At 44.7% G+C, this 19887-nt stretch overlaps 1 protein-coding gene across 16 annotated transcripts in view; it reads left to right on the top strand.

Annotated features, from left to right (window-relative positions):
* GTF2I (general transcription factor IIi) overlaps window positions 1–19887 on the top strand; it is a 52127-nt gene continuing 32240 nt past the window's right edge. For 6 of the 16 annotated variants that reach the window (XR_005841058.2, XR_001469417.4, XM_015295956.4 and 3 more), the window contains exons 1-9: window positions 1–126; window positions 3925–4030; window positions 5019–5157; window positions 13705–13839; window positions 14855–15038; window positions 15224–15252; window positions 15598–15646; window positions 16328–16371; window positions 17025–17102. Coding sequence is in view for 11 of the 16 variants with exons in the window: in XM_015295956.4 (XP_015151442.4) it covers window positions 3932–4030; window positions 5019–5157; window positions 13705–13839; window positions 14855–15038; window positions 15224–15252; window positions 15598–15646; window positions 16328–16371; window positions 17025–17102 (757 nt within the window). In the remaining 5 variants the exon portion in view is untranslated. Of the gene's footprint in view, window positions 616–1015; window positions 1286–1305; window positions 1351–3924; window positions 4031–5018; window positions 5158–13704; window positions 13840–14854; window positions 15039–15223; window positions 15253–15597; window positions 15647–16327; window positions 16372–17024; window positions 17103–19887 lie in introns of those variants that run through there. The other 10 variants (XR_005841060.2, XR_005841057.2, XM_040650580.2 and 7 more) reach the window with 4 other exon arrangements.

Raw genomic sequence — 19887 nt, 5'->3', positions numbered from 1 at the left:
GCAGCCCTTCAGCGCAGGGCACGAAGGCACCACCCAAGTGCCACAGGGCAAAATCTCAGGGGAGAACGCATCGCTCTGCGCAGCCGCCCGCAAAGGAAGGTGCGTGAGGGCGGCCTCTCCTCCCAGGTAACAGCGATAGGACGAGAGGCAACGGCCTCCGGTCGCGCCAGGGGAGGTTCAGGTCGGACGGCCCACGGAGCAGCAGGGCAGGGGCAGGAAATGGCGGCCGGACCCCCTCAGGCAGAATGCCCCCTCCAAGGCCACCGCTGCCGCCGCGCTCCCTCCCTGGGCGCTGGGTTCGCGCCGCTCCGCCCCGCGCGGGGCACGATGGGAGCTGTAGTTCGCCGCCTTACGCACGGCGCGGTGTGGCGAGGGGCGGTCGCGGGGGGGGCGGACTACGCGTCCCAGCAGCCCCTGCGACGCGTGCGCATGCGCAGTTGGGCGCAGGCGAACAAAAACCTCCCCTTCCAATCCTCTCCCCCGGAGCGGCGCTGTATTCAGCCCGAGTCCGCGAGGGGAAACAGCGGGGCCTCTGGGCTCATCCCAGCGCCGAGAGGCTGCGGGAAAGAGGCCGCTGCCGGCGCCCGCCGTTCCGCTCAGCCTCTACAGCCAGCGGTGAGCGGCGGGGTGGGATCGGACCTCGCGGGTGCGACGCGGGGATGGAAAGCGGGAGAGGTCCGCTGTTCCCCGGCTACCTGAGGGGGAGGGAGGGCTGTGGGGACATTCGTGCTATGGGCTGGGAGAGGCCCCGGGCCCGGCTCTGGGGGTGGGGGGGGGTTCCTCTTCCTCCTTTGCGCTGCGGGTGGAGGCGGAGCTCCACGCGCTGCCCGCCCCCCGGGATCCAGGTGTGGGGACGGAGAGGGCGGGCACCTCTGTGCTGCCATCGCCTGCTATTGGCTGGCGGGAGGGCGCGCTTATCGAGAAGCGACCGCGATTGGGTGCGGGAGGAGAGGGGCGTGGTTCGTATGCAAATAAAGTAGGTGTGAGGCGCCGTGGGCTCCTGGGATGGGGCCATGAGGGCAGGGGGCGGGTCCGCCTGCAGCCATCCTCTGCTAATTGTAATTAAGGCAACCCGCAGGCGGCCGACTGGGCCTTGGGGTGAAAGGCTGAGCCCTCCGTATTGCAAGCACGGTGCCGTATCGCGGACAGAGCCACTCTGGTTGTGAGGGGCGTGCGGCGGCCTGCTGAGCGCGGCCTGTGTGCCTTAAAAGCAGGAGCTGCTCGTGGGTCTGACTGCAGAGCAGTGATGGAGCTCCGTGCTGACAGATTCTTTGCTGCTCTATGGGTAACGCACTTATTTTGTAGGCCTGCCTTGTGAGCAATGCGGTTGGGTGCTGCTTTTCAGCTTCTGTGAGTATACGTTGGCCTGTTTTGGTCCAGAGATAGTGAGAATTGAATTAAATGTTGCTTTGCTAGCAGGCTTGAGGATGGAAGAAATCAGAGATGCTCTTAAAGTAGCCAATGTTGGGATTGTTTCATCTCTTCAAATGGCCTTCAGTAGTAGCAGGGGTGAAAGGTCATTGCATCTCCCTGAGCCTGCATCCCCGCAGGTTTCTGTGCTCCATTAGCTAAGACGTATCAGGATTAGTGTTTTCTGAATCAAGCTGGGGGAGAAAAATAGAGCTTTCTCTTTCTTTTAGCCAGTATGAACCTTTAAAAAGATTTGCTTGTACAGCTGTGAGTTCTGATCTGTGCAGTTCTGATAGGGTGCCTTCTGTCCTTGGTCTGAAGGCCGATGTTTGGGTGGAATTAAATGTGCCCTGTTGGCAGAGCAGCCAAGGGATGAGACCAGTAACAGCCAAGCAGCAGTTCCAGCTAGAGCATTCATTATAAATCCTTCTTATTCCAGTTTGGTAAGGCAACAAGTGCTCAGCTGGAATGGCATTTGTTATAGAAGGGCCCCTGCTGGGCTGTTTTCCCCTGGGAGCAGCAGATCTTCTCCAGCAATGTGCAAGGCTGAGTGCAGGCACGCTTGCAGCAGCTGTATTTTGGGGTTCTTGGGGTTATGAGCCTTGCCATCTGTACAGTAAGAGTGGTTTTGGTGTTGGTAGTGCTGGTGGTGTGTTAGCTGCTTTGGCACTGTGTGAGGCTGATGAGGAATTTAGCTTGTAGTGCCCCAGGTAGCTTGAGCAGGAAGAGCTGCAAGAGGGGAGATAGGAGTGAACCTGCAGAAGCAGAGCAGTGAACTGCTTTTCTCTGCTTCCTCTTATGGACAGCATCTGTTTCTTCCTATGGCTGACAGACTTCAGCTTGAGGAAAAACATCTGTCTGAGCACAAAAGGAAGCAAAACAGCAACAGATTGAGCGACTGATGGAGGGATGAGGGGTCCATCACCACCAGAGACCCTTGTTGTAAACTCTGGATCTTCTGGCTGCAGAGCTGCCTCCCCAAGGGCAGTTTTGGACCACTTGGACTATAGGAAAGTGATCACATGTGTTTACTTTGGTCAGCCCACCACCCACAGATCACCACCCCAGACTCAGGACAGTGCTGGACCAGCGAGTGGTGAAATGTCTCTGTTTTCTGTCTTTGGCTCTTTCCCTTCATCTCTTTCCTCTTGACCTTCTTTTACATGTTTTTCTTTAGTAGCTGTTGATTACATTTGCCTTAAAGTAGTTGATAAGAATATGTGTGCCTAAGTACTCTGTATCTCAAATACTTAGTAGCTGTTAGAAAGCTGTCTGATTTTTTGCCTTGAAGCAGTTAGTTAAATAGTGGTACTCTGACTGTTGGAAGAATGGCTTTTAGATGGGCCTTTTTGTGCAGCACATTGGTGAGAAGTCAGGCACTGCATATATCCCCCAAGGCTTTGCATGGGGGGGGGGGGGGGGGGGGCGGCTGTGCAGGCAGAGCAGTGGTGTTGTCACAGAATCTGAGCTGCTGGCATTTCTGCCTTTCATTTCAGATAGCCTCAGATAGCTGCAGACTGTCGCTGCCAATTTAACCATGGCAGATTGAAAGCTGTTTAAACCTTGCAGACCTGCCCGGAGCGTCAGAAGGCGACTGGGTGTCTGTTGTGAGCTTGCACTGTCGATGCTGCAAGTTTGTTTTCCCCCAACTTAATCTGTGTTTGGGGTTTTTTGGGGGGGATTTTTTAAAGACTCACATGTGGGGCAGTAATAGCAATGTCTCTCCCAGCTCTCCCCTCCTGCAGGCATGTCAGGTTGTTGCATTAGGTATGTGAACATAACATCAGTTGCAACATCCAGCAGAAGAATGTGCTCTTGGCAGCTGTTCTGAGTATAGTCATCCTTCTCTGTTGGCAGTTCTGCCAACATAAGCATGAACAAGTCCTGGTTATTATGTCTTCAAGTTCAAAGTCTGTTACAATGCGCGTAAAATAGGGCTTAATCCTATTGTTGTCACTTCTGAAATGCGGCTTTTAATTTGAGCACCTTAATTGGCAATTCTTATCTTGGAAATTAATCCTGCAGCTGTTTAATATGCAGATAAGGATGTCAGGTTCTGGTTGCTGACAACGGAGTCTCAGGCCACGATTTGGGATGGCTGGAGTGGTGGTGTTTGAGTGATACACTAATGAACTTGTACTGAGAAGTATAGGGTATGTCACTAACACCAATGTCAGAACAGTTCTGTCATTCTGTTAATACCTCTCTTTTTCTGCTGTGCTTCTTCAGGCTATTGCAGATACGAACATGCCCAGAAACAAAAATCAGTGCTAATGCAGCTAATCAATTAATATGCATCTCTCTAGGTGTTTTGTCTAGACATGGCACAGCATTTTAACTTTCAAGCAGCAGGAGGTATGGAAGGACAAAACAGTGAACAATTTATTCTGTTGCTGTACCTGCTTATTTGCTCATGTGAAGGTATTCTGGGTTTTTGAGTGTGTAGGTATCTGTAGGTAGATATTCTTGCACGGTTGCATGTATCTGAGCAGGTTTTATGTTTGATTTTTCCAGGAGGAGAATGGCCCAAGCTACAGTAGCAGCAACGTCCGTGCCTGATGAAGACCCATCTGAAAGCAGGATGGTGGTCACGTTCCTCGTGTCAGCACTGGAGTCCATGGTTAGTGGCTGTCACAGCTCTCTGGGCACATGCAGTGCTACAGCAATACTTTGCCTCCCTCCAGAGAGCTGGAGTATGCTGTTCTGTCTGTACCTTAACGCATGCTCTCCAACTACAGTGACTGTGTGCTTGAGGAAATACATGCTAGCAGCCGTCCTCTTTGCTCTGTGGTGTTGTTAGCAATGAAATTTTGAATAAAATGATTATAAGTTGATTGGTTTCAAAGCCATTTTCCCCGAGGGGTGTATCCAATTCCTAAGGGCTTTGTTGTGTCATGTCTTGCAGCAACTATTTATGTCATTCAGGGTTGGTGCAAACTCTGATCTCCTGAGTTACTAAGAAGAGTTGACCTTTTGTGGTCACTTCTAGATGATCTCACTGACTTGGGAACTTGCTGTCTCCTTACTCTGCAAGTTTGCTTTTTTTTTTGACCTCCTTGCCTGGAATTGCTCCCAGCAGAGCACACCTACACCTTCACAGGGAGGCTGTGATCCTTCCCCTTCTCAGGAGGAATCCACACAGAGCACAGCTGTCAGGACAGGGCAGGCTACAGGAAGCCTTCCTGCTTCCAGCCACGCTTCTCCAAACAGAGCACTATTTGTGTTAAGTGTGCTGTAGAAGGACAAAACTCCTATACTAATCCTAGCTAGGAGAACATGATTATCTAATTGAAATCTAATTGAAGTGATAATTTCCAATGGATAGATTTAATAAATCATTTTAATTAAAAGCAGTTCAATTTCTCAGTCTAGATGAGACCTTAATTTCACTAATGCATCTACAGTGCTTTTAAGGTTCCTCATCAAAAAGAATTCCAGATACATAAACTGTCCTTTGCTAATGGCTGACATTATGTAACTCACAGTATCTTTTGAGGAGTGGATGCTGGCAGCAGAAGTAGTAACTGCTTTAAGTGATTCCACATACATTTCTATAGAGTATACATTTAACAAGGACAACAAATGCTTTTCTGTTCATCTTCTCATAGTGTAAAGAACTTGCCAAGTCCAAAGCAGAAGTTGCCTGCATCGCTGTCTATGAAACAGACGTCTTTGTAGTTGGAACTGAGAGGGGAAGAGCCTTTGTTGATTCCAGGAAAGATTTCCAGAAGGATTTTGTTAAATACTGTAAGTCTCAACGTTGTTTTTTTGTATTTCACTCAAACTGCTTAATGTACATTGCAAAACACTAGTATCTCTTGAGAGCAGTGTCCTGTGTATTGTGGCTGCATTCTGTAAGTAACACTGGTATAAAATTATAGCTGCATTACTTTTGTACTCCTTCACATCTGTGGGAGTGTTTTTTGCTTCGATTAATTTTTTACAGTGGAACTTGTGTGAGTATAAAACATGATCCGTTGTGTACAGGGCAGTGTTTTAAGAGTGGGCTCTCAAAGGTTCAGTGACTTTTTGTGGGGGGTTTACACGAATGTATAGGAGAATGGTGTTGATGGACAGTGCTCAGCCAATAATGGAGTGCCCCTTTATCTCCCTGGGGGAAGGGAGAAGATGAAGGTCAAGAGCAGGATGTGAGAGAAAATCCAGACTGGGGGAATTGAAAAACAACAGCTGTAAGATGTTCTAGCTTGACTAATTAAATACTGCATGCAATGCAACCGTGTTTAATCTGTAACAGAAAGATTTGCTCCTAAAAATGCTTTTGCTGCTCGCTAAAACTCTGAAGAATTCAGCTGTGGTGAGACTTTGGGTTTGTCCACTGTTGTGCTGTTGGACAGTGTCTTTCTGCTGGCATAAGTGTATTTACTCTAAGAACACCACTGTAATGTGGGACTGTGACATGATATCAAAATGCAGAGTGATGACCTCAGTGAGGAGTTGAGGATAAGATAAATCCTCTCCTTGTTCATAATTACCACAGAGGCAGTGTTTTTATACTGGTACTTATGAGAACTATTGGCTGAATAATGGGAGCAAGTTCAGCTTTTCACCTGACTTGCTGCTAAAGGATTTCCCTGTGAACCCAAATACTTTGTTTGCTAAACCAGTGGTACAGGCAAAACAGTGGTATTGTGTGCCCAGATACAGTGCTGTGGCCTTTGTCTGCAGTGTATGTGTGTTGATATGGAATCTGCAGTAGCTGGGATCTGTTTGATCTCCCTGGCTAGGCCTGTGCTTTTGGTTCTGTACCATGGCAAGCACTGGTTTCCCCTGCATGCTGGTTGAACTGTATCAGCTAAGATTTCTGTAGATAGCCATATGTTTATTCAGATGTTATGTTAGTTCTCTTAATCCTGATCCTTTGTTTTATTCCAGTTATACTGTCCATGAATATCTTTTTTATACTGTCAGATATGATTAAACAATATCTACTTTGAAAACACTATTTTCCTTATGCTTCTTCCAGAGCACCGTGTGGTAGATCTGTGTGAATAAAGCCACCCAAATCTCAGTCTCATATTTGTGGGTTGGGTGTGGGGGAAGGAAGAAGCCCCACGAGGATCTTGTATACCTTGTTACCTTAAGAAAAACATGCTGGAAACAGATTATAGCAATGCTTTTATTAATGTTGATGTGTGTTGTGTGCTGAATGTTGAAAAGGCATTTAGTATTTTAAATGGGGTCAGATAATACACTCTTCTGAACTGTGCTTAATTAAGATGACTGCAAGCTGTGTGTTACAGTGAAATGGTTTGTTATGCCTTGTAATGTAGAACTCCGTGCTTGCATGCATGATTTGTAACTCAGGTAACCTGCATCATCAGTTCTTCTAAGCCTGTGTGAGTTTCTGCTCTACATAAAAAGGAGCGTATGAGAGGCACTCAAATAACATACAGAGTATGGGCAAGCCATGGGTATGGAAGCAATGCAGATCATACACCTCTTGTCCTACCGGTCCCTCTTGCTCTTCCCTGCTGAAATGTATTGCACAGCTCCTCATGGATGGCCTGCAGTGAGATGAAATGCCTCCTTGCTCTCTGGGTTATCAGCCATTCTGAACAGGAGATGGAAGCCTGGGGTGTCTTGAAAATGACATTCCCTTTGTGTAGTCGCCTTTGTCATCTTGACAGTTTCCCTTGAGGTTTGCTACTGATTCTGTGGAATTCATCCTCATGCACACGCAAAAGGGCAGTAGAAGAAGAGGCCTCGACTCATCCCTGAGCTGCATTTGCCAGTCAGAAGTAAACATTAGAAGGGCTTGTTGGCTCAGAAGTGCCTTTTTGATCACCTGCTCTGTACTTTGAGTGGGATTAGAAAGCACTGTGTATCCAGTCCTTGGCCAGATGCTGAGTGTTTGCCAAGAATCCTGGTGGCTGTCCTGGCACACCCACTGGTGCCAGCTGTGGCACCCTCAGTACGTGGGCTATGTGGGAGTGCAATCCTGCTAGTTCTGTGGCTTTCTGACAGCTCTCAGTATTGCTGCTTGTTCATTCTTTGGTGCTACGGCTTTGGGCTTGCATCTGTAGATTTCTCATCCTGAATGGTAAGTACTGGATTCTTAGAAGCCTTGTTTTTCTTTCTAGTGGCCTCAGGATTCCCTGCTGATCTTAGCAATGCATCTGGCCAGAGTTCTCCTTCAAGTCCTCCCAGATGCTTTGGCTGAGACTCTCTCACTCTTCTTACCTGTACTTCCATGTCTATCTAGCCATGGGTTGCAAGGGCTCCTTGTAGCTTCAGGAACGATCAGAATTTCTGTTTTAAATGACTACAGCTGTTCTCTTGCTTGTGATGAATGAATGCCATGCAGTGTTCCAGAGACCTTGCAAGAAAGATAGCTCAGCTTTGACTCATCAGTATCTTTGGTATGTGGATTACAGTTGAATATCTTCAATATCCTCCACATTCTGCAGGCAAGTAAAATGACTTGTCCCATAAATAAGGCTGCTATGGACCTGCTTGAAGATCAGTGGCTGGGTGTCTGCCTCGCTGCATCCCTCTGGTCTCTGAGAGTGTTAGGCTTTGCAGGGAGTCTTTTTCTCTCTCGTCAGCAATTTAAAAGGAAAAACAGGTAAGCAGAATCATGGAAGGCTGCATCTTACCATCTCATCACAGAAAAGAAAGCAGTACTTTCAGGTCTCCAACAGTTGGACTTTGTGGTGTCGGCCCTAATTTCCATCTGAGTAACTGAATGTGGCATTTCTGGGCTATATAGTAACTTCTGTATTCTAGGGGGAATTAACCATCCATGGCTTAAGTTAAACCATGCCTTGGATCTTACAATGATAGATGCTGGCTTCCTAGTTTGTAGCTGCAATTTTAAGTATGCAGTGACTGTCTTCGGTTTCAGGTTTGGTTTCTCTGTGGAGGATCTCTCCTCCATAGAGAATGAGTGTTTTGACTTTGTGTCTAACACACAAAAACACTGATGTTTTGATCCTGGGCATCCTTTGGTCTTCAAGGATGTGCAGACTGGATTCTGAGTGTCAGTTTGCACACAGCACCTACACTGGAGAGCATCAGTCTACTTCATCCCTAATTGTTTGTCCCCATGGGCTGGAGGGTATCTGTGCAAGATGAAAGCAAATCTGTTAGCACCTTGACCTTGCATTCCTTGCAGTGTCTTCCTATGTCAAAGAGGTGCAGCTCATTTCATCTGTCTACGCTGTGTGTTTAAGCATGAGCTTTGCTAGGCTGGGTGCTGCCTGTACTGGACACCAGAGATGGAAGGTATTGTGACTCTTGTCAGTTCTCCCCTCTTTGCTCACTTTCCCAATCTGTTTCTAAGAGTTCTCAGTAAATTTTACTCTTGCAGTTCTGTGTGACGTTGCTCATTGCATCTCAGCAATTGCAGCTACTCCTAATGCTGCCAGTAAAAAAGCAATGCTAGCAGTAGAGTCAGATCTACAAAGCAACTGAACTGCCTAGAAAATCTGGAGTGGTGCTTTCGAAGGTCTCTGTGCCATCTACCTGTAGGCATCCAAATAGCTCTTAAATCAGTGCTTTTTTTCCTCTTTGTAGCTGATGATATTCAAAAAACACAAATAAATGACAATTTTTTTTTTAATCAAGCTCAGTAAAGCATATAGCAATAACTACAAGATCCTAACACGTTGGAGCCCTGATTGGTATGTTTTGCAGCTTTCTTTCACTTCCTAATGGATGAAGCTATTTACGTGTTTGATCCATCTGTATGATATATATGCTATGCTGGATAGACTGTACTTTTGCAGGCCTGAGAGCATCATGCACTGCTCTTGTGTTTAGAGGATGACAGGTTGGAGTCACCAGCAGTGTGGATATCCTATTAACTCAATTGCTCTGGGTTGATTTCAGTCTTGTGCTTAAAAATCTTTAAATCTACAGAGAGAATTCCTGATATTACAGCTTACTGTACTGCTACCCTGGGCATGTGCCTTCTATAGTACTTCTTGTGGATGCTTCAGCTGTGGTGTAAACCAAGTATGAATGCAGCAGCCTTGCTGCTTCCTTATGATCCTGATCACCTCTGATGACGTTCTTACTATGTATTTCTTGCTTGTCATACCTGTGTGAATTCAGAAATAGCTTCTAAAGGGGATGGTTTGCTCTTCAGCCATGAAGCAGAATGTATCCGCTTTGAAGTGCGGACTGCACCCCCTGACACATATGGAAAGAGCTGAATACACTTTTCAGTGTTACTCTAACAAGAGAGATTACTAGTGGCTCTAACTGCTCCTGATCATGTTCCATTTGTCTTAGTTACAGTATCTAAAGGGCAGATTTCCTCTTTGTGCCAGGGCAGATGTGAGGCTACCACTCTGTAACTAGCTGACATCTTTGTGCTGCTGGGAGGGTGATCCCTTGATGCTAATGCAGCCAGTTGGAAAATGCCACTTCTTCTTTGATGGTGATGTGCCACTGGGGAAACTGGTTTCCCACAGTCGGTTTCTTTGGCCCTGAGCTATTCTGTGGTCAGCTGAGACTTCTGTGGCTTTTGCTGCTCCTGAAGCTACAGAATATTTTAGAGGAGGAGGGATTTGTTAAATTGTAGGCTTAAATAGTAAGGGAAAGAGAAACAGAGAGAGGAGGGTTAATCCTGACAAAACACTGGTGGAGGTGCATACGTGCCACCTCTAATCCATTCCCTATTATTAATGCATATTTTTGGGCTGTGTCTACTACAGTTCTCACTTTGGATTTGGTGCACTCTAAAGAACACATAGAAGGAGAGCATGGTTGGGTTGGTTGCATTCTTCATTCCGGGCCTTGGTGCCCTGCAGGTGGAAGGGATCACGTGAGTGCTCCCTTGTCCATTTTATGTTGTGTGAGCCAGGTTGCATCATGCCTTGTTAGTGATGCATTATGCTAACCTGCTTGGCTCTGCCTGGAGTTAATTAGGCAATAGTTTCATAACCTTTTTTCTACGAAAGGTGTGGGCATGGTAGCTGCTTGCTTTGTCTTACCTGCTTTCTTGCTCTTCCATTCTCTTGCTGCTTCCAGCGCTCTGAGCTCCTGCTGTTCCTATCTCTTTGGTGTTCACATCATACTCTGTTTATCAGAAGCACTGGTTGGCATTTTGCATTTGGTTTTTACTCCCACCCTATTTTTTGGGGAGTTCTGTTGCAGTTAGAACTGCTTGACGAAACAATCAGAACTGCATTTAAAAAAGCTCTTTGGGATTCCATCACTTCCAAGCCTGTATTTAGCCCGTACTGCGAGTTAAAGCATCTCCCTTTATTGTTTATTCACAATAAATCATGGTTACAGTTCAGTTTAAATAAAGATAATATTCCTTCCTAATGCTTACTGAACAGTTGCAGTTCCAAGAAGTAACAATAAAATCCAAAGCAGTCGTCAACTGAGTGCTGCTTTCCTGCCATCACTCTCTCCATCTGAGATCACTTAATGGGTTTGGCTTACAGTCCCCTCCTGTCTAACCTTGTGAAACACACGGTGCAATTCTTGGGCTGTCTTATGCTGCACTTTTCTTAAACATTGATGTGTTCATGAGGTGAACTCCATGTTAACAATCCGTGTCGTGCTGTTTTAGCCTGTTAATTTTTTTTTTTTTACTTTTGTCTTTAACTGTAATTCTCCTTCCCTTCTTTTTTCCCTCTCCAACTTCCCGAGTTGGTACAGGGGCTCTAACTAAAGTGGGTGATGGTCTGTCCTGGCTAGCCATGCCTTTTTCTGTATCTCCTTTGTAGCCTTTTCACACACATACTCAGTGTTGGGGGTGAGTTACTCTGTTTTTGCTAAGCTTTACTTCCCTGTCAGCTCACTTAGATTTAAGCCAGCCCAGACACCTTATCTTTGCCAGCCTGCACTGCTCAAGGTTTGTTTAGGATGTGGTTAGCTCTTTTGCATCCTTATTAAGGCTGGTTTGCATGGCAGGAACCTTTCATTCTTCTGTCTCTGCCTCAGCAGTTAAGGTTTATTAAGCTAATAAGTACTTACACAGAAAAGAACACCAATAACAACAAAAAGTAAAATTAAAGAAAGAAAATAACCTGCTCAGGGAGTTAAGCCTCATCTCACTGCAGCCTACCCATTTTCTTCCCTGTAGTTGCAAACAGAGTTGCCATCAGAGGCAGATCCTCTTCAAATACCCCACCTCCTCAGTGATCTTCTCTTTGGCAGTCATAAAGTTATTTTTCTTTAAGGCTGTTGCCCAATTTCCTCAACTGCAGAAGTGCGTGGCCTTGAAAAGCTTAGGGCTGAATTGGATGGGCAGAGCCCAGCACAAGGATGCACACTTCCCTCCTTGATTGTAGTCACTTTTGGATAACAGTTTTCCTTAAGCAACAAAGGATGAAATGCGTATCTCCTGTTGCTGCAGTGGAGTTGCTGGCCTTACCGTGGCTCTTGGTGTCTGCACATGGTGACATTGGTACTCCTACAATCATTGCCTGATTTGCTGTACCTAGGGGAATGCCAACATTTTGTTGCAGGATGCCTTGTATACCGTGGGCCAGATGCCCCTTTTGCTAGAGGAGTGCCAAACAGTGAATCCCACCTCCTTCTCTCTCGTTTGCACACCATCTCCTCTTTGACTTCAATTAAATTGTTTATCTGCTAAAGCTTGATTTTTCTTTCTTAAGTGGACTGTAGGCAGTGCTCCCTCTGTTACTTGGCTGCAGCACAGCTCTGCTCTGTAAAGAACTGCAGCCTGCAGCAGTGTTCCCTTCCTTGCAGTCTGATGTTTGAATGCAGACGTGCTTTGTGGCCTATTTTTGTCTGCAATCAGAGAACATGCCTTAGTGGACCTTCAGAGCAGGTGTTGTGTAACACTGCCAAGCTGTGCTGCCCTTCATCAGTTTGTAAGCGTCACGGCACTTATGAAAGGAAGGAAGCTGGAGTGTTGACCTGTACAGAAGTCAGGCTGTGGATGCTGAGCTGCTCTGAAATGACAAGAAAAAAGAAATACCATACTGAAATGCCATCGTTTTGAGTCACCAAAAACAACCAACTGAAATCTTTGGAGGGCTTTTCTTTCAAAGCAACCAATTCAGCCCTTTTAGAAAGATGATTGTTTTCTTCATGAGGATGGAGACAGATGTGGGCTGCTTGGGGTGATTGCTTTGCCAGCCATGTGGCCATCTGGGCTGCCTCCCACTGTGCTCAGGGCAAGAAAGTGGTTCTGAGTAACCAAAAGAGCTAGCTAAGGCAGGAAGATAAAGGATGCTTGACCGTACGGATGCTCAGTGCAAGGTGAGAGTTGCTGCTGGGTAGCTTGCTTGCAACCCTGCTGAGCACAGGTTGGCTTTTGCAGAGTATCTGTGCTAATCCTGCAGTGTGCTCTCAGCTGTGGGGAACACAGCTCTTCCACCACCTCACCTTCCCACCCGTACTGGGCCTGATGAGGGTTTTTTAGGTGCCAAATGCATTTTTTTTTTTCAGTGCGAGTGTTTCTTCTCAGCTTCTTTCACAGCCATTTATCATCAGTTGTTCTAACTGATGTTTGCTTTCTTGTGTGAGCCACATTACCATGCCAGCAGTACTGGTGCGAATCACGGAGTTTATGTTCTTGTTCACAGTGAAATCATGATGCAGTTTTGACACTGATTGTCCTGTTCCTCATAGGAATGCAGCTCTCTTCTGTTTTCTTTCATCTGTAGGAAAAAAAAATATATATTGTTTCCCCCTCATTTTTTTCTGGGTGGTTCTCAGTAGAACTACAGTGACAGAAAGCAAAGGTTGCCTCCAAAAATGGATCACTTCTGTTTGCTGCTTATGAGCAAAACAGGACAAGGTTTAGGACTGAAATACTGTTTTCATTTGTTCTGTTGTTAGCAGCTCCCCCTGTTCAGCAATAGATGCCCTTCAGTGTCTTTTAAAAGGTGAAAAAGCCACGCGGGGTGGGAGCTGTTGTGTCCTATAACAGGATACAGCATCTGCTGAATGAGACATCAGGTGTAGTGCTAGAGACCTTCCACACTGAGCTTGTAGCATTGTCCTGTTTAGTATTCCAGCCCTTTCTTCCTGAGCCCTTTTGGCATTTAATTTCTACTGTATTACCCTCTCCTGGGATGAATGGTGTTTTCTACATCTGCATGCAAAGAAAAGTCTGCTTGGCTGTGTCTCTTAATTAATCGTTCTTATGCTCAGAGGGGGATATTTACAAAGGCTGTATGGAGAGCGTTATAACATTTACCAACTGCCCACGTTTGCCTCTAGGTTGGAGAAGTTCTTCCAACTTCTGAGCAGGAATCCCTCTAACCCCTCCATAGTCTAAACTAGAGGAGCTTGGCCGTGAGGGTTTTAATAACTTGTTTGATTTTTTTGTCTCCTTTTTAGGTGTTGTAGAAGGGGAGAGGGCTGCAGAGCTGCAGGAAACGAAGTGTGTACTGCCTGCCAACAGACTGACAGTGGATGCCGTGGAACTGGAAGCTCTCAGGAAGTCTGTAGAGGACTACTTCTGCTTTTGCTATGGTGGGTGCTTCAGGGCCTTCAGGATAACTGCTTTGGATTTCTAAAGTTTTACTTCAGTTGGAAGGAGGGTACTCTATGATCTCGTTGTCCAAGAAGCAGATTCGTTACCCATTGTGCTGTGAGCCAATTCCCACACACTCAGGAGAGATGGTGCTTTTTATTTGGACCTGAGTGCTGGTGGAAGTTTACACAGATCAAACACAATAATGCCATTTTCTTCATTTTATTTATACACAAAATTCCCAAGTATTCCATATTCCAACTATCTAACAGAGCAGGAACACCTCCTACCTGTATATCCATAAGTTAAGCAATCATAATACTGCTTCTCCTTTTGTCTGCTTTCCTGGCTGTCTGTGCCTGTGTGGAGTTGTCCTGGGCCTTACATGACCCTCAGTGGCCATTTGGGCAGTGCTCCCCTTGCTCTTTTTACCCTTGCATGGCCACCTAAGAACAAGCTGGGCATTTCTCCTCTTGTCAGTTGTCCAAGGGGATCAATTGGTACTGAGTAATCAGATAACATAAAAGGTTGAGGTGTTCTGCTTTAATACAGGCAGTGCTTGATCGAAGGATTCTTCATCCATGCTGGTGTAGCACAGACAACACCCCCTTCTTCCCAAGGGAAGATTGTTTCCATTACCTGTATCGTCCCCTTAGAAAGCTGCAAAATATCTACCTGGTATCACTCTTTTCAGCTGTGCTGTGGTTTAGATAATGAGCTTATTTTGTACTGGCTGATTCTACAGCATGCACATATACTGACTAGTTTTCTTTCTTTATTTGTTTTGCAGCATTTAGTTTGAGGCTGTCGTTCAATACGGCCCCTTTGCTTTTAAGTAAGCATCTGTGCCTCAGTGGGTTCCACTGAATATTGGTACGTGAGGTGCTTGCTTTCCTGCAGGGGTTTGCATCTGTGCCTTGTTTTCTCTCCAGTCCTCTCCAAAGTAATGGGATTTATGAGGCATGTGTCCTTTTGCTAGCTGCTGACTTTGTGACAATCTCCTTTTGGTTTTAGGGAAAGCTTTAGGAAAGTCAACGGTGGTCCCGGTGCCTTATGAGAAGATTCAGAGAGACCAGTCTGCTGTGGTGGTGCAGGGCCTGCCCGAGGGGCTGGCATTCATGCATCCAGCAAATTACGATGTTTCAACCCTGAAGTGGATTTTGGAACACAAGTCAGGGATCTCATTTATCATCAAAAGGTTAATTGCTCTCTAGTTTACTCCTTTGTCCGTTTTTAGACTTCCAATTTCACTTCTTAAATTGCACTGCAGACTGTTTCTATTAAACAGATGTGTTGGCTTTTTAGTTTTGTACTACAAAGTAAATATTGACCTATTTTGCTAAAGCTATGGTTTGGTGTTTTTTTTTCCTTATTTCCACACAGGCCTTTCCTGGAGCCCAAGAAACATCCAGGTAAGTTGTTGTTTATTCAGACTCTTTAATTTAGGAGTAAACTGGAATCTCAGTGTAACCATCTCCTGTGTTTTAGCAGAGTTTGGGTGAAAGGCTTGCTTAGCCTTGCTTCCTAACATTTCAGCTTTAAATCTGGGAAGAGAGCAGTGCAGACCATAGTGATAGGCACATTTGAAGCAATTTTATACTGGTGTTACTTTAATAATCTAATTTAATTAATCTCTCCTTCATACCTTTGCATGTACACGTGCATGGGTTCAGTATACAAAATTTGAATTGGCTTTTCAATTTGTATCCAGGGTGAATGTATTACAGGAAATTCAAATGATGTCTTTTAACTTTCAGGAGCTCACGTGACAGATCCTTCACAATCAATTATACCTCCAGGTGGAAGGTGAGCTTAAAATAATGTAGGGTTTTTTGCATGTCTTTAAATATTTCATCTACTTCTGTTGTGTGATTTGATGTCAGTGTCAACAGTGTGTTTTCATGTAATTTCATATAGTTTATCTTAATGGGCATTTTCTGACCAGCTGACCTCTGGACACCTTTTGATAGCACGGGGTTATAAAAAGCATGGACAGACTCTTGATCATTATTTGTGGAGAAATTATTACAGATCCAACAGCTGCCAAAGTTTCCATTCAGTTTAATTAGCCCAGTGAGTGTTCTTAATTCACAGTCTGTCTATCAGTGATAAGTTTGCCATGTCTTATGCTACTGCAGTGATTGGGAACGGATGCGGTGTTCTTCCCTTCCCCCTCCTTAATTAACAAACTTTATATATCTGTATATTTATTTAATTCTAAATGGAGAGCTTATATCTGGAATAAATAAAAAATTGCTTAATGCGAAAGCAGGGAAATGCTTCTGTGCTTCTGCTGAGTGCACTTCTCATTAAATGGTAAACATACTTGGAACGTTGTGCACATCCATCGAGTGCAGAGCTGGGAGATCCATCCCTATTCCCTCGAGGCTGATATCACTAAACAGCTTGTAAAGAATGAGGAACTTTCCAGAAATAGGATTTTTGGGTGTGTTAACGTTACTGTGTTCATTCTGTTTGCTTCTATAGTTGCCCTCCTGTTCAAGTGAAAACAGAACCAAGTGAAGATTCTGGTATGTTCAGAGCTTTGTTCTTATTTGCCAAACAAGAGAACCATCAGTTTCTGTTCAGAAGGCTGAAATGGTGATAGGAAGTTCCAATAAAAACAGCATAGACCCACCCTGTGTGTGAGGGAGAAACTGCTTGTTTAAAATGGCCACTTTTCCATTGCAGTTTTTATGAAGTTTTTTTTACCTTAGCCAGAGGTTTCCACTTTTAGATGGGGTAGATTTGTCATGTTTTATAGACTGAAATAACTTATTATCACTGGAAGTGAAAAAAGGGGAAGGTCCACAGCTCTTTGTTTCGTTCCTCTTCCGCACTATTTTATCCCTAATGTGGAGAGAAAAACTTTTCATAGAATATCTCATAGAATGGCCTGGGTTGAAAAGGACCACAGTGCTCATCCAGTTCCAACCCCCTGCTATGTGCAGGGTCGCCAACCAGCAGCCCAGGCTGCCCAGAGCCACATCCAGCCTGGCCTTGAATGCCTCCAGGGATGGGGCATCCACAGCCTCCTTGGGCAACCTGTTCAGTGCGTCACCACCCTCTGGGTGACAAACTTCCTCCCAGCATCCAACCTAAACCCCTCTGTCTTTAGTTTAAAACCATTCCCCCTTGACCTATCTTGGTTATCTTTAATCTACTTGTTTGATTCCTTCTACAGGAATTTCTTTGGAAATGTCAACAGTGACAGTGAAGGAAGAACCAGAGGATCCTGATTACTATCAATATAATATTCCAGGTAGTGATAGCAACTTCTACATCTGCTTATCTCCTCAATGGGTTGGCTGCTGAAAGAGTTGCTCTCCTTTTGCTTCTTTGTGGCTGTCAGACACGAAATCACTTGCTGCTGTTATGGCACAGCATGTCCATGCTGGCTGCCATTAAGTTGTACTTCAGATCTTTTGGTATTCCTCAGTGTAATATGTAATATTGGTAACCATATGAGTATGTTTGGGACTTAAAGGAAAAGTTCCTTTCTCTTTTTTTTTTGCTTGTGTTTTTTTTTCTGCATGCAGACTGTTTCCATGGATGTTTTTAAGCAGGAAGCATGATGGTAATGCTCAGAGCAATGCTTGAGTCTTTTTAGCTTCAAGTTTCAGTAAATTGCCTACTGCATCGATCACTTTCCTTGGATAGAAACACCAATGCATGCCAAAACTGTCTTGAAAGTTATGATTATATTCCTATAGACAAAGCATAGCTGTGAGATCCATGACTGTGGCTCTGAATGTGTTTTGAAGTAGTTCTCAGTTGCTGTGCTTCATCTGTAGGTATCTAGTTAAAATACTGCATGTTAATCTCAACCAGGAATGGATAAAGAAATTCATAAGAAATTATTTCCTGTAGGTTAAAATGAACAGTAAGTAAGAAGCCCTAATTACAAATGGCAATATAAGAAGAATAGATCCCTAAATGTATTATTTCAGCTTCTTTGCATTTGTCGTTAGGATAATTGAGCAGTATAAAAAAAGCAAAAACATGGAGAAGTTGCCATGCATGTCTGAAGGACAATTGTATGTTGAAGAGTGGACTGCAAAGCAGCACATCCTCCCATTTTTGTAATGATGTATTACTTAGGCAAGATTTTTGTTGATGTTTCAACACAAAAATTCTTGATATCATTTGCTAACCTGTTTTAATAACTAATTACTTAAGGCATACTAATCAGAGAACGTTGGTTCTATGATAGTGTAATGTATGAGTGTCATTCAGAATGGCCATAGCCATATGGCATACCGAAATGTCTCTAGTCAAGTGCAGTATTTGAAAGGTGAATTATCTGGGTGTATGATCATCTTTTCTTTGTGTATGTTATTGCTTAGTCTCTGGGGTCCCTGGGTTTACAGGCAGGGTATAATGCAATCATAATAGCTGCTTTTTTGGAGACATCCTAATCGTTGTTACTTCCAAGGCCAAGCCTTGTTATCTTTCTTTGCTTTTCAGCCCCTTGTGGCTTTCTGTTTCATGCAAAAAAAAAAAAAAAAAAACCCCACACTAATGTCAGAATTTGGCCATTAGCCTGAAGTGCAATCCGCCCCTGTCTGAAAAGAGTCTGTACTGTAATCACATAAATCAGTAACTTGTTGTAATGCAGCATGTTGGAACTAAAAAAAAAGCAGTTTATAGAACATGTTTCCATAGTGAAGTCTAGGCAATGTGGATTTCCTTAGAGAGTTTCTCTTGTCTTTCATTAGAGATCTCTAAATTTAAGTCTTATGGATGGAGGTGCTTTTACAGATGCTCCAGTAATAACTCTCCTTTCCCCCCTCCACAAAGTCCTCCAAACTTGTATTTAAGGGGACACTACACTGAGTCTACTGGGAGAAAGGATGATGTGCTGTGAGCCAGAGATGTTACATGCCATGGTGTGTTACCTTCCCCTGAAGTAAGGGAGATTCCCCTTTGTTTCTTTGAGTCACTATCACTAAGGTTCAAGCCAAAGGTTGTACAGAGTACACAAAGCTATAAATTCAGCAGGAACATAGGGGTTTGAGTGAGCAGGAGGATGCTGTGTGAAGAAGAAAGCCTTAGAGAAGTACAGTTCTACCAAGGCGTGTTTTGAGAGATGAGATCAGTCTACCCAGGCGTTCCCTTTTGTGTAGACAGGCTGCAGAAAAAGGGAAAATGGCTAAGATCTCACTAAGAATATCCTACAGCAAAAGCTGGATTTATTGATTTATGAGAAGAAATAACTTGAATGTTACAGAACAGCAACGTGCCTGGGGCTTCCTGGGGAGATGATTTACTGCTGGAATTTCACAGTTATTGTTTTCCTGAGTATTTGTTTCCTCTCACATGTCTGTAATGCTGACCAGGAGTCTGCATGCCTTGGTGGCACACTCAGCTCTCCAGTTCATCAAAGGGGGGAAAATTAGAACTGGAGATGGACATTAGTTTCATCCCTCATTATCTCCTAATCCGCTGTGGCATTTGGATCTTGCCATGAGTTAATCCTGAATTACTAAATTTAGGAAGGTACTCGAAGTGCAAAGCAAGAAGATGAGGAAATAGAACTTTTCAGCCTTCAAAAGCTTCTCATGGGTGTTTTGATGGGGCATTAGGGGCAGTTTTCCTTCAGTGGGCAGTGGCAATATGGAAGGTTATTGGTTATTTTTTCCTCTGTCCTGGACGAATGTGAAGACCAGTGCCATGCTAAATGCTTTGGCTGACACTGGAGACAACCTGTTTTGGAAGGAAGGTCCAGGTTTATACAACATCATCTTGTGCTTCCTACAGTAATTCTCACTTTCCCCTCGTAGTTACATACTTCTCGTGTTGTTATCGTCTGTGTGCAAAAAGAAGAATATCTGCATGACTTTGGAAACTGGCCCAGGTTGTGTTGTAAGTCATTGGCTGAGGGATGTGCACCCTCAAGCAGAAGGTGTGAATAGAGGCCTGCTGGTGGGTGGCAGAAGGACAGCAGTGGCAGGATGGAATGACATCTAACCCTCTTTCCAAAGGAATTGTTAGGATGTGAAAAATGCTGCACTGGGTGCTACATTCAGTTAAAGTACATTAATGCT

The sequence above is a fragment of the Gallus gallus genome, chromosome 19 (genome assembly GCF_016699485.2).
Source record: "Gallus gallus isolate bGalGal1 chromosome 19, bGalGal1.mat.broiler.GRCg7b, whole genome shotgun sequence".
In the NCBI taxonomy this organism is placed as follows: Eukaryota; Metazoa; Chordata; class Aves; order Galliformes; family Phasianidae; genus Gallus; species Gallus gallus.
This window is presented reverse-complemented; position numbering and strand designations above follow the sequence as displayed.